This window comes from Podarcis gaigeae (genome assembly GCF_964106915.1).
Source record: "Podarcis gaigeae genome assembly, chromosome: 7".
Lineage (NCBI taxonomy): Eukaryota > Metazoa > Chordata > Lepidosauria > Squamata > Lacertidae > Podarcis > Podarcis gaigeae.
The window spans coordinates 2228444-2252181 of record NC_139683.1 but is presented as its reverse complement, the minus strand read 5'-3'; the positions used below and the strand labels follow the sequence as shown (position 1 = coordinate 2252181).

At 43.9% G+C, this 23738-nt stretch overlaps 1 protein-coding gene and 1 long non-coding RNA gene across 2 annotated transcripts in view; one reads left to right on the top strand and one right to left on the bottom strand.

Annotated features, from left to right (window-relative positions):
* The window catches only part of GORAB (golgin, RAB6 interacting), an 88631-nt gene extending 71913 nt beyond the window's left edge, over positions 1–16718 (bottom strand). Inside the window, exons 1-5 of the mRNA XM_083749341.1 lie at positions 16525–16718; positions 12430–12754; positions 10076–10177; positions 8733–8873; positions 5458–7007 (exon numbers count right to left, since the gene is read on the bottom strand). Coding sequence (XP_083605467.1) covers positions 6566–7007; positions 8733–8873; positions 10076–10177; positions 12430–12754; positions 16525–16588 — 1074 coding nt within the window. The 5' untranslated portion in view covers positions 16589–16718 and the 3' untranslated portion in view covers positions 5458–6565. The remainder of the gene's footprint in view (positions 1–5457; positions 7008–8732; positions 8874–10075; positions 10178–12429; positions 12755–16524) is intronic.
* A 1917-nt stretch (positions 16719–18635) lies between these two features.
* On the top strand, positions 18636–20011 carry LOC310849324. Its single transcript, XR_014566856.1, has 2 exons — positions 18636–19326; positions 19426–20011. It is a non-coding gene; the product is annotated as an uncharacterized lncRNA (long non-coding RNA).
* The last annotated feature ends 3727 nt before the right edge of the window (positions 20012–23738 follow it).

Sequence of the window (23738 nt, the reverse complement as noted above, 5' to 3'; positions counted from 1 at the left end):
TAAGAACTAGTCCAAATCAGCAATTGGAGTGCTTATTTATTTATTTATAGCTTCTATATACCTTGCTCTAGCCGAAAGGGCTTCCAGAGTGTACAGTCGTTAAAACAAGGCAATCCCTGCCCACAGACTTACATATTATTATTTCTTTAAAAAGACACATAAGGGAACGAGGACAGGGAGGGAGAGGGGTGAAACAAGCTCAAGCACCGATTCTTAAATAGTGACTTTGATCGCGGCCACCTGGCACAGAGACAGCACAGGGGAAAGAGGTGCTTGATGGAGCTGATCTTTGGCAAAACTGGTGGCTGAACCTTGCTTCACGCCTCTGCCACTGAGGCAGCCTGATGGAATGGCGGGAGAGGAGGAAATGGCTAACAATGATTTACTTTATGCATCCCATAAACATTTTTTCATGGTAAACAGTATATGAAAAACATTTTTATGACACTGCACAGAGAAGAAAGCCCTGCAACCCAGCCTTGCAATCAGACCTTTTTGCTCTTTATTGCCGGAATAAAAAGTGAAATGAAGAATCTCATATGGAACATTTATTGCTGTTGTTTGATAAGTAATATTTGCCCAGTGCTTACAGTGAGGCCTTACTTATATTTTGCTCTTTTAACAGTGACTATACTTATTTTATTTTTTTTCTTGCACAAATCAGGTTGTGTTTGCTAAAAACTATTTGCCTACTGTTTACTAGCAGTATGAATTAAGTTAACAGCGTTTTGTCAATCTGTAGTAATGCACCTTTCTGTAACTTTATAAAATAGGAAGAAAATAGGAAGAAAATGTGAAAACATGTATGACACTACTACCAACCGGCTCCTTTAGATGGAAGATGAATGACAACCTGTTCAGAGATCAGGAGATCATTAAGAAGGCCCAAAAAGTTTTAAAGGACTATTTTGAGATAAAAGAGAATAATTTGGGACGCAAGCAAAGCCGTGATGAGAGGGTTCTTGATACAACAGAATGTTATAAAGAAAAGAACACAAAATGAAAAGAAAGAAAAGATTTTGGAGAAAATTAAAGAATTAGAGAAGAAGTTAAGAACAAACCCGAAATCACAGCTGATTTTGAGAGAAATTAAACTTCATCAGGCACAATATTCTAAACTGATAAACCAGGAAATAGAATGGAAGATTAAATCAATGAAACAAAAAACGTTTGAATCAGCAAATAAATGCGGGAAACTGCTGGCCTGGCAGTTGAAGAAGAGACAAAAGTTGAATATAGTAACAAATTTGGAAATTGAAGGAAGAAATATTCAGAACCCTGTGGAGATTAGAAAGTGTTTCCAGAAATATTTTAAAAAACTATATACTCAAGGGCCGCAAAATGAGGCCGAGATTCTACAATTTTTGGAAAAAAATGGACTTAAAAAACTGTCGCAAGAAAACAGACTACTCCTGAACAGCAAAATAACACGACAAGAGATCGAACGTGCCATTCAGAACATGAAATTGGGCAAATCTCCAGGGCCAGATGGCTTGACCTCCAAGTACTATAAGATATTAAGTGACTATTTGATTCAACCATTGTTGGAGGTTAGCAATGAAATTATGGAGGGAAAGAAGGTGCCGGAATCGTGGAAGGAAGCTTTTATCACATTGATACCAAAATCAGAAATTGAAAAGACTCAACTCAAGAACTATCGTCCCATCTCCCTTTTAAATGTGGATTATAAAATATTTGCTGATCTTTTGGCAGGCAGACTTAAAAGAGTTCTAAATGAAGTAATACATAAAGATCAGGCTGGCTTTCTCCCAGGTAGACACATGTTTGCTAATACAAGGAACATTATCGACATTTTGGAACTTTTGCAAACAGAGATAAATACTAAAGCAGTGTTAATTTTTATAGACGCGGAGAAGGCCTTCGACAACATCTCCTGGAAATTCATGAAGGGAAATTTAAAAGAAATGGGAGTGGGGCGGGGTTTTGAAAATGGGATTGATGCGATATATTCAGAACAAAAGGCAAAATTGATAGTTAACAATGTGGTAACAGAAGAGTTTAAAATTGAAAAAGGAACGCGACAAGGCTGCCCGATCTCTCCTCTGTTATTTATCTCAGTTTTGGAGGTGCTCTTGAACTTGATTAGAGGGGACCGGTTGGTGCAAGGGATTCAGGTCGGAGCGAAACAATATAAACTTAAAGCCTTTGCAGATGACCTAGTTTTGACACTGCAGGAGCCAGAATCTAGTACGAAAAGAGTATTACAATTGATTTATGAGTTTGGTCGGGTGGCGGGATTTAAGCTAAATAAACAGAAAACAAAGGTGTTGGGGAAAAAATTGACAGATACAGAGTCAGAACGGTTTCAGAGAGAAACAGAATTATCATTGGTCAAAAAGGTAAAGTACCTAGGGGTAAATATAACAGCAAAAAATCTGAGTCTATTCAAGGATAATTATGAAAAATGTTGGTCTGAAATCAAGAGAGACTTGGACAGTTGGACAAAATTGAAGCTTTCTTTGTTAGGCCGAATTGCTGCTATCAAGATGAATGTATTGCCAAAGATGTTATTTTTGTTTCAAACGTTGCAAATTGTGGACAAAACGGAGTGCTTCCGGAAGTGGCAGAGAGATATTTCCAAATTTGTCTGGCAGGGCAAAAAGCCCAGAATTAAGTTTAAGATATTAACCGATGCGAAAGAAAGAGGGGGCTTTGCCCTGCCAGACTTAAGGTTGTACTATGAAGCCGCAGCTTTCTGCTGGCTAAAAGACTGGCTACTTCTCGAAGACACTGACGTGCTGGACTTGGAAGGTTTTAACAACGGTTTTGGTTGGCATGCATACTTATGGTATGACAAAGTCAAGATCAATAAGGCCTTTAAGAACCATATTGTCAGGAAAGCAGTATTTAATGTCTGGACAAAATACAAAGACTTATTGGAAAATAAAACTCCAAGGTGGCTTTCACCTCTGGAAGCTAAGGCCCGAAAAAGACCCAATATGGAAGCCGATTGGCCAAAATATTGGGAAATATTAGAAAAAGATGGAAATAATTGGAAATTGCAGAGTTTGGAGAAAATGAAGGATAAAGTGCGAGACTGGTTACATTACGCTCAGATTAAAGAAGTGTTTAAAAATGACAAAAAGTGGAGAAATCGAAGTTGGAAACAGAGCTGTTAGAACCTAAGGCTAAGGTACTTTCAAGAATGTATAACTTGCTGCTGAAATGGAATACACAAGACGAAATGGTTAAATCGGCTATGATAAAATGGGCACAGGACATTGGGCATAACATTATGTTTGAGGACTGGGAAAGGTTGTGGACCACTGGGCTGAACTTTACTGCATGTAATGCTTTGAAGGAAAATGTAATGAAAACGATATACAGATGGTACATGACCCCAGTTAAACTTGCCAAAATATACCATTTGTCTGATAGTAAATGTTGGAAATGTAAAGAAAATGAAGGAACATTCTTTCACCTCTGGTGGACCTGCCCTAAAGTGAAGGTCTTCTGGGAAATGATATATAATGAGCTGAAAAAGGTATTTAAGTATACCTTTACTAAGAAACCAGAGGCCTTCCTTCTGGGTATTGTCGGCCAGAAGGTGTTAAAGAAGGATAGAACATTCTTTATGTATGCAACAATGGCAGCAAGGATACTTATCGCTAAGAACTGGAAAACTCAAGATCTACCCACACTGGAAGAATGGCAGATGCAGCTGATGGACTATATGCAACTGGCGGAGATGACTGGCAGAATTCGAGACTTGGGAGAAGAAAGGATTGAAGAAGATTGGAAGAAATTTAAGATTTATCTACAAAAATATTGTGATTTAGTGGAATGTTGATGAGGATGCTTGGTTATAAATAATTGGCCACCACTAAATTGGATTGAAAATTGATGATAAATAAGATTAAGAGAAACAAAATTTGTTGGAGAATTGTTATACTATATCGAATTGAGTGGTTATAAATCTGCAAATAAGATGAGAATTTGCTTGAAAAAAACTCATTAACGATGTAAGTGGGAGCGGGAGACGTGAGGAAGCCCAAAGAAGTTATGTAATTTTGTCAAAACAAAGTAATGTTGTTTATTATTTTTGTATTTCTTTTATTAAAAACCCTAATAAATATCTTATATAAAAAAAAGAAAATGTGAAAACATGTTTGCTACATGAATAAGAAATATTTATTAATGACATCCCACCTCAATGGGCAGTTTTATGGGATGTTGCCCCCTTTGGGTATTCAAGAAATGTTTTATTTTTGTAATTTGGCAAACTTTGGGGTTCCCCCAAGCACAGTGGTAACTTTTCCTTGTTTCGCATTGGCCCTGTTTTGGCTGAATGGGGGCACTCGCTTGGTACTGGAGCAGGGAGGAGGGGTGCAGAATGAAGGGATCACAGAGTGACCAAGCCGCAATGTATGAAAAAGTGTTGCCTACCAAGGAAGTTGAAATTTCGGACATTAGCACGGGGGCATGAACACATGCAAAGAAGCCAGCACTAAGGTTCGCAGTTTTATGGAGTGACTGACTAGCCTGAGTTACAAATGCCATGAGTGTGGCACACACAAGGTTTTCTAAGTCCTAAGGGGTGTGGACTTTGGGATGAGAAGGCTCAATAAGGATCTTTGTGGATGGCAAAGTGTGTGCATGCGTTTGTGCAAATCTAATCGCTTCTTGGAATGAAATGAATGTATCTTATTTTGCAGCTGGGCTGCTTTCAAACGTCTTCCACTAATAGACTGTGTGGCTCTGGCATGCAGTCAACTCTCCACCAGCCTCTGTAGCTCAGTAGAGTGGTTGTTGTTGTTGTTGTTTAGTCGTTTAGTCGTGTCCGACTCTTCGTGACCCCATGGACTAGAGCACGCCAAGCACTTCTGTCTTCCACTGCCTCCCGCAGTTTGGTCAGACTCATGTTTGTAGCTTCGAAGACACTATCCCACCATCTCGTCCTCTGTCGTCCCCTTCTCCTTGCGCCTTCAATCTTTCCCAACATCAGGGTCTTTTCCAGGGAGTCTTCTCTTCTCCTGAGGTGGCCAAAGTCTTGGAGCCTCAGCTTCACGATCTGTCCTTCCAGGGAGCACTCAGGGCTGATTTCCTTCAGAATGGATCGGTTTGATCTTCTTGCAGTCCATGGGACTCTCAAGAGTCTCCTCCAGCACCATAATTCAAAAGAATCAATTCTTCGGCGATCTGCCTTCTTTATGGTCCAGCTCTCACTTCCATACATCACTACTGGGAAAACCATAGCTTTTACTATACGGACCTTTGTTGCCAAGGTGATGTCTCTCAGTACAGTGGTACCTCGGGTTAAGAACTTAATTCGTTCCGGAGTTCCGTTCTTAACCTGAAACTGTTCTTAACCTGAGGCACCACTTTAGCTAATGGGGCCTCCCACTGCTGCCGCACCGCTACTGCACGATTTCTGTTCTCTTCCTGAAGCAAAGTTCTTAACCCGAGGTACTATTCTGGGTTAGCGGAGTCTGTAACCTGAAGCGTCTATAACATAGCTGTCGACCTTCCCTTTTTTTGGCGGGAAATTCCCTTATTCCAGCGCCATTTCTCGCTGCTTCCCACAGCTATCCCGGATTGTTAGATATCCCATAGACTGTCCCCGGGACAGGTGAGGCTGCTGAACCCTTATTTTCAAGGTTGCTGATCCCTTATTTTCAAATCTGAAAGTTGACAGCTATGGTCTGTAACCCGAGGTACCACTGTAATGGAAAGAAAAAACCCACCTATCAGGACAGGACTGCCAATACAGTCATATCTAGGGTTGAATGTGCTTCAGGTTGAGCGCTTTCGGGTTGCACTCTGCGGCAACCCAGAAGTAACGGAGCACGTAACCTCCGGGTTTTGCCGCTTGCGCATGCACACTCAAAATGACGTCATGCGCGGGAGCGGCAAAATGCAACCCACGCACGCACACAGTTGCGTCTTACATTCTATTCAGGATGTGAACAGGGCTCCGGAACGGATCCCGTTCGCATCCCAAGGTACCCCTGTATACTGGAGTGTGTTTTAGATAGCACCTATCTCATACTGGCTTGCATTTTTAAAATATAAAGGGGGGGGGGGAGCCTTTTTCAGCCGAAGGGTCACAGACCCTTCCGGCTAATTTTCTGAGGACAACATGCCAGTGGAGGGCAGAGTAGCGAATGTAAGTTTGACCTCCATACGGCAGGCTAGCTTCTACACGCATTCAGCCACACAGACAAACGAGAGGTGTGGTCAGAGTTCAAAGACACAGTCCAGCCAGGCAAAAACATTCAGGGTGCAAAGAAGAGCCAGCGAGGAGTGTGGTCTGGAAGGAGTTCTGAAGGCCAGGAAGAAAGGCTTGGCTGACATTTTCCATCCCCGATATCAAGGCAATTGCCATGGACCACATGCAGTTTGCATGAATGCGGAAGGTGGGCAGGGAGAAGATGAGAGAGCTCACACGAGTATACTGGCGAGCCAGGAGACGAATGGAGATAGCGCTGGCATCAAAAACCAGATTTCAGAGGGCTCTTGTAGCACCATGGAGAAGAAGCCTCTAAACCCTATGGGTAAATAGGATAATGGCGCCAGCCAGAGGTTAGCTGATTAGGTTCAGTGTTCATGTGCTGTCCTGAGCCGTCGTTTCCCCTGAAGCAGAATTTACCACTTGGCCTTCGCCATTCGAATGGGAAGCGGTGGGCTGCTCTGCTAATGTTTCTGAATCTGTGCGGCCTTCACTCTCAGGTCCTTTATCGGCTGCCGGGGAAGCTGCATTTTCCTCACCAACCAGGGCCGGCTTCTGGGACTCCGCTCTCTGCCTCGCCGCTTCCGCTTCCTGCTGCTGCAACATCCGCTCCACCTCTATCTCGAGTTCCAGATTCTCATCGTCTGCCTCCACGTCCAGCTGCTGCATTAACTCCTCTAATTTGTTGGCCTTGCGAAGCTCGTTTTGCTGGATGATGGTGCACAAGTGCTCCGTGAGCTGCTCTTTGACTTCCGTTTTCTTCTGGAGGTCCAGCTTCGCGGACACATACTCGGCTTCTGCCTTGTCGTAACGCTTCCTGAGGATGGGAAAAAAGAGCAACCGTTTAATAAGGAAGTTTTGTCTGCTCTACGGACAGGAACACAGAATTGTAGAGTTGGAAGGGACCCCCATCTAGTCCAACCCAGGAATCAAAGCTGAAGAATCCCTGACAGATGGCCATCCAAACCCTGTTTAAAAACCTCCAAAGGAGAGTCTACCATCCATCTGGTTTGCCCCACAGAGGACCTTACGGTCTGCAAATAACAACATCCTAAAGATTCCGGGCCCCAGAGAGATCAGACTGGCCTTGACCAGTGCCAGTGCCTTTTCGGCCGTGGCCCCGGCCTGGGGGAACGCTATCTCACAAGACACTAGGGCCCTGTGGGATTTGACATCTTTCCGCAGGGCCTGCAAGACAGAGCTGTTCCGCCAGGCCTTTGGTCAGGGTTCAGTCTGACTCATTTTCTCCTTGTATAAGAACAAGCACGAAGGAGGTTCCCAGCTCGCTCACAGGCGCTTATAATATCAGTGGAAACAGTTGGAAATCGCCTTCAATTTTAACCTGAAGATTGCCACTTGTTCAGTTTTAATTTTAATTCGTTTGAGTTAATTGTGGGATATATCTTAATTTATTGATCTTTTTTTTATGCATTGTCTTCCTTGTATGATGTTAGCCGCTCTGAGCCCAGCTTTGGCTGGGGAGGGTGGGATATAAATTTAAAAAATAATAATATTATTATCATCATCATCATCAAAGTACAGTGGTACCTCTGGATGCGAACGGGATCCGTTCTGGAGCCCCATTCGCATCCTGAAGCAAACGCAACCCGCGTCCGCACGTCTGTGCATGCGCGGGTCGCGATTCGCTGCTTCCGCGCATGTGTGTGACATCATTTTGAGTGTCTGCGCATTCACAAGCGGTGAAACCCAGAAGTAACGCGCTCCGTTACTTCCGGGTTGCCACAGAGCGCAACCCAAAAAGGCTTAACCTGAAGCGACTTCAACCCGAGGTATGACTGTAGTTCATTCCAGTATTAAATAGCTCTCCGACAAAACTACTCAAAACCAAAACTACTTGATCTGCACAAGAAAATTACTCAGCAGACTGAAGAAAATGGGATAAAAACTGGAAGCAGAGACAACATAACCAAGTCTACTCTGTTAAAGCTTCATAACTGGTATATTCAAGACTGGAATTGAAGATTTGAAGCACTACACATGGGACCAGTTAAGAAAAAGCTTTGAAAGGCAAACAGGTATGACCGTTATCACTATTCCTCCAACTATCCTTGTACGAAAGGACGCCATGGCCGCCCACCTTTCTCAGGCCATGAGCCACACTGACCCATGGTCAACCCTCGTGCAAATGTGGGTGTGATGAGAGCTGCCGTTCTCAAGGCTGCCTTCCCAAGCTGTTTCCCATCAGCTATTCTACAGAATTTTAAATCCATTTTAACCAGTGATTTTAATATAGATTGTGCACAATAAAGCACAAGGACTTCCATTTGCACATGAGACTTCCTCTCCCTCTCCTCTCCCATTGCCCCCCTCCCAAAAAAACTGCTCCAGGGAAATGAAGAGCAGATTGGGGGAGTGGGAACAGAGAAGGGTAAGTCCAGCTAAACTATACTAATGGAACTTTAAAAAATCTTTTTGGGAGGGCGACCAAAAACCCAGGCCTTGTATTTGTCGCCACTGCTGTAAAAGTGAATACTCTCCTCACGCGTCAATCTCTTATTCTTATTCTGTGCTTAGTCCTTACCGAGCGCATGAATACTCCAGGCTTGCCTGGTCAATCCTGTTTCTCAGGATCCCGATATCAGCAGACACCATGTCATCCAGAGCTTGGAGCTGGGTTTGAATCCGCTTCAACTTCACCGTTTCAGCCTGAGTTCTTTTGGATCTGGGGAGGGTGGAGACCATATATGTTGGCAATGTGCCATTATAAGTATTTCAGTAAGAAAGACTTGTTAAAACTTCTCAGGAATGTTAGAGCTGTGTTTTTTCTTCATTTATACAGTAGGAAAAAAGCCTGGGCTTTCCAAACAAAGAATGGACTCCAGAAAAACTCAATTTTTTATCTTTATTTTAATGAAAGGATGAGACTGGACAGGCTTTATGGAGAAAGGTTTAAAGATATGCAGGTTGCATTTATACCCCCTGCAAAGCTACCAATCCCCCTGGAAACTTTATTTGACTTCTAACCAGCTTATACTAAGTATAAGAAAACGGTCTTACCCCTTTTTCATTCAACTTCTACAGAGAATTTGTTCAAGAGCTCTTCTACAAAGCTAAGCAGCTCAACCTGGATCTGTAATGCTGGAGACCTGGTCTCCAGCCCTCCCTTTTCACTTATAAAATTGTCCAGTAGCACCTTAGAGACCAACTAAGTTTGTTCTGGGTATAAGCTTTTCGTGTGCATGCACATTTCTTCAGATACTCCGAAACAGAAGTCACCAGACCCTTATATATACAGTGGTACCTCTAGATGCGAACGGGATCCGTTCCGGAGCCCTGTTTGCATCTAGAAGCAAAAGTAACCCGTGTCCGCTCGTCTGCGTGTGCGCGGGTCATGTTTCGGCGCTTCTGCACATGACATCATTTTGAGCGTATGCGCATGCGGCGAAACCCGGAAGTAACACGCTCCGTTACTTTCGGGTTGCCGCGGAGCACAACTCAAATGCGCTCATCCCGAAGCACATTCAACCCGAGGTACGACTGTAGTGGGAGGGTGGGTTGGGGTTTTTCTCAGAAGGGTAGTAGGAGATGGGTGATTGGCATCTTATAAGTTCCTTATTACAACACGATTCCAAACTTTCTCATGAACTTACATCCCGTTTTGTTCAACAGAACGCAATGGAACGAAGTCATGATTATAGTCTAAGTTAAAAGGAGAGGAACAGCAAACACTTTTCAATCCAGCTTGCACCTTCCAAACAGTAACGGTGGGATTTCTTATTGATATTCAGAGGAAAAACACTTTGTGCTAGTGCTGAGAAAATGAGGCAGGCAGGGTTTGTTAAGATCCAGCAACACAATTCGGGGGGAAATAGTTATTGTGTTCCTTTGGCCTGCCGAAATATTACACCTAAAGATTCTTCACACCTTTCCGCTATTGCTTTAGCCAGGAGAGCTTTCTTGCGCTTGTTCTTTTCTTCCATAAGCTTCTGCTCCTGTTGTAGGATCTCCCACCGAGACTTCTCTGGCCTGAACATTGACAAAACAAGAGAATTAACAAGGAATTGCCTTCTTTCTCCCTCTCCCACAAAACTAGCCCACAGGGTAATCGAGTCAATGATGCATTCTGCAATTGCTTCAAAAATATTTGTATAATTCACATTAGTCGCTTTAACGCCAAGCCTGGTTTCAGAATCTGAGGTTGTATCCAAAGCAGTGAAGTTACGGTCCCACCAGCACAAGGATTTCTGCATAATAAAGGGACTTCCTTCCCCTTTCCTCTCTACGGGAGCCCCCTAAATATGTTCTAGAAACCAGAAACTCTGCTATTCAACCCCTGCAGCAAACTGATCCTTTGAGGACAGAGATCATTGAAAACTTTGTTCTTGACTGACTCACAGAACGGAAGAATCGTTGCTTTGCATGAATAAGGGCCCAGGTCCAACTACCAGTCACTACAGACCAGGGATTGCTAACTTGAGAGGACCACAACTCCCATCAGCCCCAGCAGCCATGGCCAATCATCAGGGATGATGGAAGCTAGTCCAGCAACATCTGGAGGTCTATAGATTAGTCACCTCTGTAGACAATATTGAGCTAGATCTGTCTTGTTATAAGGACAATACAGTGGTACCTTGCAAGACGAATGCCTCGGAAGACGAAAAACTCGCAAGACGAAAGAGTTTTTCGTTTTTTGAGTTGCTTCGCAAGACGATTTTCCCTATGGGCTTGCTTCGCAAGATGAAACGTCTTGCGAGTTTGTTTCCTTTTTCTTAAAACCGTTAATACCAGGGTGCATCGTGCTTCGCAAGACGAAAAATCCGCAAGACGAAGAAACTCGCAGAACGAATTAATTTCGTTTTGCGAGGTACCACTGTACTGAACTAGCTCTGTCTTGTTATAAGGCAGCTCAATATATTTTCTATCCTTTGTGTATCAGTGCCTTTTAAACTGTGTCCAACCCACCCTGTGATCCTCGGATGAAGGGTGGTATATAAATTTAATAAATAATAAACCACAGCTTGTCTGAATACTCTCTAAATCTTCCCTTGCCATGAGGAGCTACAGAGAAGTTTTGAGTGTTGCCGTGGCTCAAGTTCACACAGGGCAACAAGGACGTCCATAAAGTATGACTAGTGCCTAATGAGTATGCATTCTGCAACATGTCCCGGAATCCTATACAATGTGTAGGGGCTTCATGGCAGAAAGGCCAGCACTGTGGAAATTGTTCCCTGAAGCCTGGAAACTATTTCGTACAATTGCACTGACAAGCAATGTGCAGAGCTCTCTGCATAAGAGGAAAATTCTAGCTGTTTTGCCTGCACCAAAGCAAAGGTCTCTAAAACTATGCAAATGACCTTAGCAAGACTGGAGAGCTGGTCAGATTTGGCCCTATATATAAAAGCACATCAATAATAATAATAATAATAATAATAATAATAATAATACAATTTTTATTTATACCCCACCCTTCCCGGTTCAAAAACCGGGCTCAGGGCGGCTAACAACAAATTTAAAACACTTTAAAACATTTAATTATAAAATATAGTATAAAAACATGAATAACAATAAAAATCAAAAATCAATTAGATAATTCCCAGGGCTAGCTAGCTGAATTGGTCCTACTTGGGCCAGCAAGGAGGCCAGGGGAGAATTAGCTGTGGCGTCTCAGAGTGGGTGATCTTCATAAAAGGGGAGGGAAGAGAAGGGAAATAAAAGATCAGGCTGAATTCAAATTCTAGGTCAGGCGGAATAGCTCTGTCTTACAGGCCCAACGGAAGGAGATTAAAACCTGAAGGGCCCTAGTATCATGGGACAGAGCATTCCACCAGGTTGGAGCCATCACTGAAAAGGCCCTGGCCCTGGTGGATAGTCTGACTTCCTTAGGGCCCGGGATCAAGTTGAAGAAAGGGCAGAAAAAGATCTCAATATTTATTCCCCTAAACACCACTGCAATTTTTCATATATCTTCCAATTTACTATGCAGTACAACTCTGGGTGGGATTCAGTTAATGAATCCCATCAATGGAAGCCCTACACAAGGGCTTATGTTTATGCATCAGGGTTTATCCCTCCCCTATGTCCCTGAAATTGGCTCAGGGTTGGGGTGTCAGGAGAACCCCAAACCAGCAGGTGGGGAGAGGAGGCAATCGTTCTGCCTGACAAACCGAAATGCTTGCCCTGATGGAACAGTCACCTTAGTATGACGTTGAATTCCCCCTCTGCAATTAGATTGTTTGGGATGATAAAACTCTTAAGAGTTTCATTACAGACTTACTAACAATTCCATTTTCTTTTTCTCCGGTTTATGACTTGGCACTGTAGAGGGGTCACCGTTACACGTTTTATCTACTCCAGATTGAACCTGTTGCTCTTTGACATCTTGCTGCTCTGCCGCTGTCGGAGACGGGGGCGGTGGGAGAGGCGTCTGGGGAGAGGAGCTCTTCGGTTTGGGCGCAGAAAGCCTCTGCTCCAGGGGTAACGACAAGGCTGCTCCATCGGGAAGTTCTGCTTCTCCACATATCTGCTGAACTGGCTTTTTGCGCTGCAGATGTTGGCGGTGTTTGCTTACAGGAGCCGGCCGATGCTGCGGTGCAAGAGGCGGATCTAAATGGCCCAAATAAACAAAAATTAAGCTTTCACATCCGTGGAGCTCCAATGCATGGGGTAAGCTACAAAATAAAGAAGTGAATTAAAACTGAAGAAATATGATTTAGAATATGATAGACAAAAATGGAGTGAAGTTAGGGGTACACATTACAAATGATATATTGGAGTCAAGTATAAAATCAACAGAAATACCCTCTATGGATCTAAGACTAAGACCTATTCAACAGAAAATAATATTCAGAGTCCACTGGATTCCAGAAGAAAATAACAAGTGCAGACAACTGCTGGAGATGTGGGAGTAAAAATGCAAACTTAGTACATATGACGATTAACTGCCCAATGATAAGATCATTTTGGTTCAAGGTGAGGATATTTATAGCAAGAGTAATAAAAATAAATTGTTATTTAGGGGAACTGAATTTAATTATAATTATATTCCGGAAACGTGGGAGATTTCAAGGGGTCAAAAAAAATGGATGTACCGTGCTGTATTAGAAGCAAAAAAACTTTGTTTTGATGAATTGGAAGAGCCGCAACAAGATTCCATTGAGCACATGGATTGATAATATGGATAGATTAGCTACATAAGAACGAATTACATGTCGACGCAAATTAAAAATGGATAAATATGAAGAAATCTGGAATGAATATTTAAGCGATAAGGTAGATAGTGGGAGGAAGTGGGGGGGGAGAGAGGTGGGAAAATATTGTTAAAAAGGTGTAGTCATAGGTATAACAGTGCATTCAAATCTGAATTGTCAAATTGTGTTATTATTGTTATTATGGTTTTTGTTCTATGTGTCTTTTGCAGTTGTTGTTTGTATCAAAAAAATGAATAAATAAATTTTAAAAAAGAAATGAATTAATTTCACCCCTCCCCTAAAAGTATTGACTGCAAAACTTTAATCCAGAACCGTTTTAGAAGACACCTAAGGCTTCTGGAACTCAAGAGTGAGTAATGATAATAATATAACAATAGTAATTTATAATTATTTTAAATGCAGCTTCGGTGGTATGGTTTACTCTACTGCAGGTGATCCTGTATGCTGTTTGGCATCTCCATGATGTTGTTGCTGTTGTTGAGTCGTTTAGTCGTGTCCGACTCTTGGTGACCCCCTGGACCAGAGCATGCCAGGCCCTCCTGTCTTCCACTGCCTCCCACAGTTTGGGCAGACTCATGCTGGTAGCTTTGAGAACACTGTCCCACCATCTTGTCCTCTGTCGTCCCCTTCTCCTTGTGCCCTCCATCTTTCCCAACATCAGGGTCTTTTCCAGGGAGTCTTCTCTTCTCAGGAGGTGGCCAAAGTCTTGGAGCCTCAGCTTCAGGATCTGTCCTTCCAGGGAGCACTCAGGGCTGATTTCCTTCAGAATGGAGAGGTTCGATCTTCTTGCAAACCATGGGACTCTCAAGAGTCTCCTCCAGCACCAGAATTCAAAAGCATCCATTCTTCGGAGATCAGCCTTCTTGATGGTCCAGCTCTCACAGGCATCTCCATGTAGGGGCTGGGAATGTCCCCTGCCTGAAAAACCTGGAGAGCAGCTGCCAAGCAGCAACTTCCTGAGCACTTATTTAAAGCAGCCCGTTAATCAGAACCACGAGGACTGGAATCTTAAATTTATGTTTCGGGGAGGAGCCCACAGCTCTGCAACACCACACCTGCCTTGCATGCAGAAGGTCCCTCGGGGTCAATCCCTGGCATTTGCAGGTAGTGTAGCCTTATGAGGCTTTGCCCTCGGGTGGGAAAAATATTGTGCCTGGGAAAGGGAAGTGGGAGTCATAGAATCATAGAATCATAGAGTTAGAAGAGACCACAAGGGCCATCGGGTCCAACCCCCTGCCAAGCAGGAAACACCATCAGAGCACTCCTGACATATGGTTGTCAAGCCTCTGCTTAAAGACCTCCAAAGAAGGAGACTCAACCACACTCCTTGGCAGCAAATTCCACTGTCAAACAGCTCTTACTGTCAGGAAGTTCTTCCTAATGTTTAGGTGGAATCTTCTTTCTTGTAGTTTGGATCCATTGCTCCGTGTCCGCTTCTCTGGAGCAGCAGAAAACAACCTTTCTCCCTCCTCTATGTGACATCCTTTTATATATTTGAACATGGCTATCATATCACCCCTTAACCTCCTCTTCTCCAGGCTAAACATGCCCAGCTCCCTTAGCCGTTCCTCATAAGGCATCGTTTCCAGGCCTTTGACCATTTTGGTTGCCCTCCTCTGGACACATTCCAGTTTGTCAGTGTCCTTCTTGAACTGTGGTGCCCAGAACTGGACACAGTACTCCAGGTGAGGTCTGACCAGAGCAGAATACAGTGGCACTATTACTTCCCTTGATCTAGATGCAATACTCCTATTGATGCAGCCCAGAATTGCATTGGCTTTTTTAGCTGCTGCGTCACACTGTTGGCTCATGTCAAGTTTGTGGTCAACCAAGACTCCTAGAGTCAACAGACACTCAAGGAATAGTTTCGGAGAAAAGGCTTTTATTTCTACCATCCATGAACTGGTAGAAGGAGCAAGTGTGATAAGTCACAAAAAGCATGCACGAGTTCACAATCATGTGCACAAGCAGATATACCCCTTTCCAGTTCCCTCCTCCTTTCTCCTCCCTCAGGAGTCCCTCTGAGCATGAACAGAAAGCTGTCTTGGGACTATTGGGATTCTTGGCACCCTTCCCAGGAAAGGGGTTTCAGAGTGTTCAGATACAGTGGTACCCCGCAAGACGAACGCCTCGGAAGACGAACAACTCGCTAGACGAAGGAGTTTTTCGTTTTCTTAGCCGCTTCGCAAGACGGATTTCCCTATGGGCTTGCTTCGCAAAACGAAGCTTGCCCCGCAAGCTCCGGGGATAGCAGGATAGCGCAGCGCGCCTTCCCCTCTGTCCCCGGACCCCTTTTGAACCAAGGGGCGGCAACGGGGAGAAGCGAAAGACGAAAAACTCGCAAGACGAAAAACTCGCAAGAAGAAAAAACTTGCGGAACGAATTAATTTTGTCTTGCGAGGCACCACTGTATGTTTCAATCTCTTGTTCTGGCATGGTTCCCGGACAGAAAGCAAGTTGCAATGTGGTTCTTTAGCAAGGCCAGAAGGCATGAGAAAGGCCTGAGAAACAATGGACTGTGTTCCCTACCTTTGTTGCAATCTTTTTAGTTACAGCAAGCGGAATGTTTCTGATGCTTAGCTGCAGAGAAAATGATTTTGAGAAGCTTTGAGCCTGCTTTGGTGGGGGGTGACTTCGGGCCTAGGTGAGGTCACCTGTCCTCACCTTCCTTCAGTAGGGCAGGTAGGGTAAAATGTCCCCTGCCTGTGACCCTGGAGAGCCATTGTGGGAGTGCAAGATTTACGTACTGTATAAGCTAAAGAAGCTATAGCTTACCCTCACAAAATTGAAAGTGGGGAAAAACTGAATGTACATTTCCAAAATAGAAGAAACCAATAAAATAAAACCTACATACAACAACAGTTAGGTATTTTTACATTAGCAGGGTTTTTAATTACTTGTAAATTCCCCATCTGGTCTGGAATAGCTCAGCCGGTACAGCATGGGATTCTCGATCTCAGGGTCGTGGGTTCGAATCCCGTGTTGGGCAAAAGATTCCCGCCTTGCAGGGGGGTTGGACTAGATGACCCTTGGGGATCCCAACTCGGCCATTCTCCGTTTCTATGAGACCCCGAGCCCAGATGGGCCGCCTACGAAACAAACCGACTCCGGCTTCCCGCAACCCGCCTCCCCGGCCGCCCCTCACCCGCCGCCGGCCTTGCTTACCTCGGCGCTGCCCCTGGAGCCGCCGGAGCTCCTGCTCGGAGAAGCCAGCCCAGGCCCCGGCCATGGCCCGCCCGTCCTTCCCTCCCAACCGGGCATCCGCCCGGCTCCTGCTTCCGCTGCCACGTCTCGCAGCTCCGCCCCTCAGCTTTGGGAAAAGCCGCGGCTCCGGGCAGGCCTCGCGCGGCGGACTAGGCCCGGCGCGTCGCTATGGCAACGGCAGGAGGCCTCAGGCGCCGGGCCTCCTCGCATATTATCATATTATATCATATTATATAGAGGTGGGTTCCAATTTTGCGCACAAGCCCTAGGCTGCTAGGCCCAGTCCCTGATAAAGGTATTTTGACATTAGCAGAGTTTTAAAATTCCTTGTAATTTGGCTAGGAATGGATAATAAGTCATTTAAATAAGGTTCAAACTGGACATGCAGTATACAGTATTGATAATGAAACCAAGGAAGGGAATAGAGGGAAGTCAGTCTGTTTTGTTTTTGGTTTTTATTTGTTGTTCATTTTGAAAATATTTTGAATTTTGAATATTATATACGATGAACTAAAAAAATATATAAGAACAACATTTCCGAAAAAACCTGAGGCGTTCTTACTTGGGATTGTAGGCAGAGAAGTACCAACAAAAGTAAAAGAAATATTTTTGTACGCAACTGCGGCAGCGAGAATTCAAATTGCGCAAAACTGGAAGGGTGAGAGGGTTCCTTCAAAAACAGAATGGCTGAACAAATTGGTAGAATTTGCTGAATTGGACAAACAGGCTGAGAGGTAATGTTAACCAAAAATTTATTCAAAAATGGGACGTGTTTTCAAGAACTACTTAAAAAAATATAACAGTGGTGTGGCTTCTTTGACAGCATTTGAATGATTTCTGTATATATGAATGAAAAGGTTCTAAAAATCAGGACACTTTTAGTATAATTAGTATAATGTTAAGTTGTGTACAACAGGAAAATAGAAAAGGTAAAGGCATTTTGGGGAAGTCTTATGTGTATATATGTAGGAGTGTATGGTGAATTGTATTGTGTTTTGAATTGACATTGTTTTGTAATCTTTTTTTTCATAATTATCTTATCAAGTAAATTCACTAAAAAATTAAAAGCAAAAAAGAAAAACTGACCATCATCAGGTGTATTTGAGGCTGGCTGGAAAGCTATTGCCGGTCACTGTGGAACCCAGGGGCCCATTGCCGCATTGGGGAGTTTGAAATTGTTGTGGCACCATCACAAAATGGAATAATAATAATAATTTATTATTTGTACCCTGCCCATCTGGCTGGGTTTCCCTAGCCACTCTGGGCGGCTTCCAAGATTAAAAATACAATAAAACATCAGTCATTAAAAACTTCCCTAAACAAGGCTGCCTTCAGATGTCTTCTAAACGTCAGATAGTTGTTTATTTCTTTGACATCTGATGGGAGGGCGTTCCACAGGGTGGGTGCCACCACCGAGAAGGCCCTCTGCCTGGTTCCCTGTAACTTGGCTTCTCGCAGGGATGGAACCACCAGAAGGCCCTTGGAGATGGGCCTTAGTGTCCGGGCAGAACGATGGAGGTGGAGACGCTCCTTCAGGTATAGTGGACCGAGGCTGTTTAGGGCTTTCAGGGTCAGCACCAACACTTTGAATTGTGCTCGGAAGGCAGCAAAAGTCAGCTGTGTGGGGTGTGCAAAATGTGAAGCCAATCCTTTGAAGTTTCGACACAGATCACTTTCACAAAAGAGTAGAATCCCAATTCGCAGGTCAATTCTGTCTCTGCTGTTCTTTCTCGTCTTTTATCTCTCTATCCCTCCCCCCATCCACTTCCCCTTAGTCATCAGGTCTATTTATGACATCACAGGCATTATGACATCATATTCAACAGCAACAACTGGGGAAGCATCTGCAGTTGCAGGAGCTAATGAACACTACTTTAAATGCTGATGTATTTTGAAAGACATTTATTTATTGTTGCATTTGTTTGATAAAAAATCAGACACAGTTTTGCTTTTTTTTTTTTTTTTTTTTTTTTTTTTTTTTTTTTGAAAGGTCATTTCTTGAGGAATATAATCTGCCTTGCTTCAGTCTTGCTGTTCTCTTCATTACTTTCAGGATCGGTCTTGAGAAAAACCTCACCGGCTTCCTGAAAGGCAAACAACACGTTGAGTGGGATGGCCTCCATCCAGCAGCCTCAGCCAAACCCTCCACTGGCTGCTCCCATTCACACACACACACACACACACACACACACACACACAATTCTCCTTGACCACGTCCAAACGCTCCCACTCACACATGCAGACACACACCATTCTTGACCACGTCCGAATGCTCCCACTCACACATGCAGGCACACACCATTCTCGACCATGTCTGAACGCTCCCATTCACACACACAGACACACACCATTCTTGACCACGTCCAAACGCTCCCACTCACACACACAAGCACACACCATTCTCCTCGACCACGTCCAAACGCTCCCACTCACAAACACAGACACACACCATTCTTGACCACGTCCAAACACTCCCACTCACACATGCAGACACACACCATTCTCGACCACATCCGAATGCTCCCACTCACACATGCAGGCACACACCATTCTCGACCACATCTGAACGCTCCCACTCACACGCAGACACACGCCATTCTCGATCGCGTCCAAACACTCCCACTCACACACACAGACACACGCCATTCTTGACCATGTCCAAACACTCCCACTGACACACGCAGACACACGCCATTCTTGACCACGTCCAAACACTCCCACTGACACACGCAGACACACACCATTCTCGAACACGTCTTAACAGTTCCACTGACACGCAGACACACGCCATTCTCAACCACGTCCGAACACTCCCACTGACACACGCAGAAACACACCATTCTCCTCAACCATGTCCAAAAGCTCCCACTCACACACGCAGAAACACACCATTCTCCTCGACCACATGCAAACTCCACCTGCCAGTTTCTGCCAGGTCTGTTTCCAGACACCAGCCAGTTTCTGAGTGTGGGAATCGGCTGCCTTCAAGCTGCGATCCCACCCAGCAAGCGAACTTGCCTTCTCCCTGTTCCTCAGCATCTCATTACGGGATGAGTGCCTCCTTCCTCCTGCCATTTTGCCTCCCTGAGGAAGGAGACCCCCCCAGAGCTGAGTGCCACAGCTGCTGCCTCTGAGGTCTGTGCTGGGAAGAGGGAGAGGCCACCTTTATAGCCAGGCAACTGGCAGGTGCCTTTGTGACACCGCAGCAAACTGCAAAAGCTGGGGATGCATCATCATAACCTCAGACTTCACAATTGTGAGTGCAGCTCAGCACAGATGGTCCGTTTGCTCCCTTGTTGTTATAATGATGGATAACCCACAGCTGGGTCAACTGAGATCAACCAGAGCTCTGATGCAATGCTTTTGCCTCACACACTTTTGATTAGGCTATTCCGAATTCCAGATTTTTTAGGATGCGCTATTTTAAAAATACAGTGTAAATATTCATTATGGTGTCGCTTTGGAAATGTAGTCTCATGGGACTTGTACCAGAAGACAAAATGTCAAAACGTCCATTTAACAACCGTACACCTGTCAGTTGCACTCCTCATAATCGCTAGGATGGTTTAAAAACATATTACATGTTGATAGTCAAAGAGGCAATGCAAATTCTGGCAAAGAGGAAACCAAATCATCGTTCGTGCTTTGAATAGTATTGTGGCTTGTCCTTTGGAATACACGGAAAAGTTGCTTCTGCTAAAAGCAATATATTTGTCAAGCAACAGATGCGAAAAGAAAAGACCCCCCTCCTCTAGAATAACTTAGGCAATTGACAACTTGCCTTTTTCCATGATTAAATTCCTATTTGTAGGAAGAAATCAATGCTGCTGGGACCTCATCCTGCAAAGGAAGTGTCAGCTGTCCAGCCAGAACAGCAGTTGTAAAGAAGACTGCATTGAACATTAATTTGCACAAGACAAGGGGCCACTTAGTCTTTGTCACTCTGGCAACACAAATGGAAAATCCAAGAGGTCTTTTCAATTAGGCTGTGCTGACAAGGTTCCTATTTTTTTAAAATGAGTTTTATTAAAGATTTCCTTGTGTAACCAAACAGACAAACAAGAAAGTACCCAGAAATTGGAAAAAAGAATTTGTGCCAACAAAAAAGGAATGGCAGGATAAATTATCTGAATTGGCCAGATTAACAGAGACAATTAGGAGACAACCTAGGCAAGAATTTCAAAAAGAATGAGGAAAATGCAGAGAGTACTTTACCTAACAGTGCCCCAAAATATACACCTGGACTTGTTTCGATTAATTTCTGCAGGAGACTTTGCGGTTTTTTAAAGTCATAATTAGGAAAAATTGTAGTAATCACTTATAAAAGAAACAGTATACAAGAAGTAAATAAGGAGGCCAATTACAGGATAAAGGAAGTCTTATTTTTATGTTATGTTTTCTTTGTGTAAGGGGATAGGAGTTTAATTTTGATAATTATCAATGGTGGTGGCTTTCTTTGCATGTATGAGTTGTTGTGGACTATGTTGTAAATAAAGTAAAAGAAAAGTACCCATAGCCAGGGCGTTCAGCCAGACCTCACCAGAACTCAGTTCTGGAATATCTCAGGTGGGCACCATTGCCGTTATAAGAGACCAAAGGAGTTGTTCCTGATGAGGTCTGACCGCTGGCGGAGGAAGAGGAGTGCGCGGGGAGCGCCATCACAGCTGCCCCCCCTGCCCACGCGGGGCGCCACCACCACCCCGGATGTGTGCCAGCCCTGCCCCGGTCGGCTCTCTGCCACCCCCACCCCCCAGTGCCGGAGCATGAAGCCTCGCCACTGGGTCTGACACCTCTTTTTCTAGAAAAATAGCACTGCAAATAGCATCTCCACTTTCAACTCATTGAGTCTTTTTGAAGTTCATTTACCGTATTTTTCGCTCTATAAGACGCACCTACTTCTTGGAGGCGTGCTCTGGTCCATGGGGTCATGAAGAGTCGGACACGACTAAACGACTAAACAACAACAAGTTCTTGGAGGAGAAACAAGGAAAAAAATATTCTGAATCCCAGAAGCCAGAACAGCAAGAGGGATCGCTGCGCAGCTATTCTGGCTTCTGGGATAGCCACGCGAAGCCTCTTCAGGGCAGCGGGATAAAGGCTCTCTCTGCCCTGAAGAAGCTTTGTGCAGCTAAGCCAGAGCAGCGAGAGGGAGCACTGCACAGCGACCCCTCTCGCTGTTCTGGCTTCTGGGATAGCTGCACAGCCTGCATTCGCTCCATAAGACGCACACACATTTCCCCTTACTTTTTAGGAGGGAAAAAGTGTGTCTTATAGAGCGAAAAATACGGTACATTCGGCATGAGACCCTGTCGTCATAGACATTGCGCTGTTGTGAGCCAGCCAAGATGTGTGCCTTGCAAAATCAACTGCAAGCATCTTCTTGTGGGCAGCTGGTGTTCTCAGGTGGAACCATGATGCTCTCAGATAATAATAATAATAATAATAATAATAATAATAATAATAATAATAATAATAATAATTTATTATTTATACCCCACCCATCTAGCTGAGTTTCCCCAGCCACTCTGGGCAGCTCCCAATCAAGTGTTAAAAACAATACAGCGTTAAATATTAAAAACTTCCCTGAACAGGGCTGCCTTCAGATCAAACATTTCATTCTGGGGGCCCTCCAGACTGGTGTTTTATTGTAGGTGTCTTCTGTGACATGTTCTTGACACCATGCTCAAGTCATGAGTTTATTCTGTTTAATCACTTGCTCTGCAATGCTTCCTTGGTACCTCTCTCTACCTACCTGCCTGCCTGCCTCCCTGCTTGACCTCAGACTGACTCCCCCATTTTACAAGGTGTCTGTCTGAACCTACATGAGTGTCGGGCACACAGATGTATTCCTACAAACGCTACTAAGAGCTTTCATCCAACACTCCAACCATTATACCATGTTGGCTCAAAGCAGTTTGCAAAGGGAATAAAACAATAAAAGGATCAATGCAACTAGTAAAAACAAGTCTTTAGAACATTTGAAAGATAAAATCAATTTAAGTGATGAGTTTATCACGGCAAAAAGGAAAAAAATATACTTTGAGTAAATAGTATTGCGTCTCAATAGGGTTTTTTTTCTCATTTGGGGTTCTTTCATTTGTGTTATTGATAATTTCATGTATCAGTATTTTGAAAATGAATAAATAATTAAGACAAAAAATATATAAAATAAACAACAACAAAAATTAAAATATGCATTGACATTCTATATGTCTAGGTAGGCTTGGCTAACCAAAAATGTTCCAGATTGTAGGTGCTGCCACACTAAAATATTTGTTTTCCATTTCTCCTTTCATTTGTAATATGGAGAATTTGCAGCATATAAGAAAAGAAGGGAAAGAAACAAATCAGCCAGCTGGAACTACTGTAGCACAGGAAACATCTGTTGATTGATTCTGGGAAAGAGTGACTTGCAGATAAAGCTTCTCAGTACTTGATAGCTGCAGCACAGCTGGAAGGCAGGGGCCCCTGCCAGATGTGGCGATAACATCATCCCGTAAAGAAATATGGGCTCCAGCTGTCATGTATTGTGTGTCATTACAGCCAGAAACTGTGGCATCAAGACCCAAACACAGAATTGCAGTTGAAGTCTCGCCAAAGATGAGATGAACTTTTTACAATGACTACCTGAGCTTTGGAAATTGCGCTCTTGTTCATATAAACTAAAACAGCGTTTGGCTTTTGTGCACCAGGTTTTTTTTTTTTTATTTAAACCCCACCTTTTCCCCCTGACAGGGACTCAAAGCGACTTACAGATGAAATAAGAACAGCTAAAAACATAGGGGAGGGGAAAACATTTTTTTAAAAAACACAATAGAAGTAAAACTACACAGAGAGACATAATCTATTCTGCAGATAATTGCAGAATTGATGGGAGTTCAGCCCATTTTTTTAAATTAAATTTCTATACTTTCCTTCATCCATAGATTTCAGTTTGGTAAAGGTAAAGGTACCCCTGCCCGTACGGGCCAGTTGTGACCAACTCTAGGGTTGCGTGCTCATCTCACTCAAGAGGCCGGGAACCGGCGCCATCTGAAGACACTTCCGGGTCACGTGGCCAGCGTGACGAAGCTGCAACTGGTGAGCCAGCACCAGTGCCACACATGGAAACGCCGTTTACCTTCCCGCTATAAAGCGGTACCTATTTATCTACTTGCACTTAGGGGTGCTTTCAA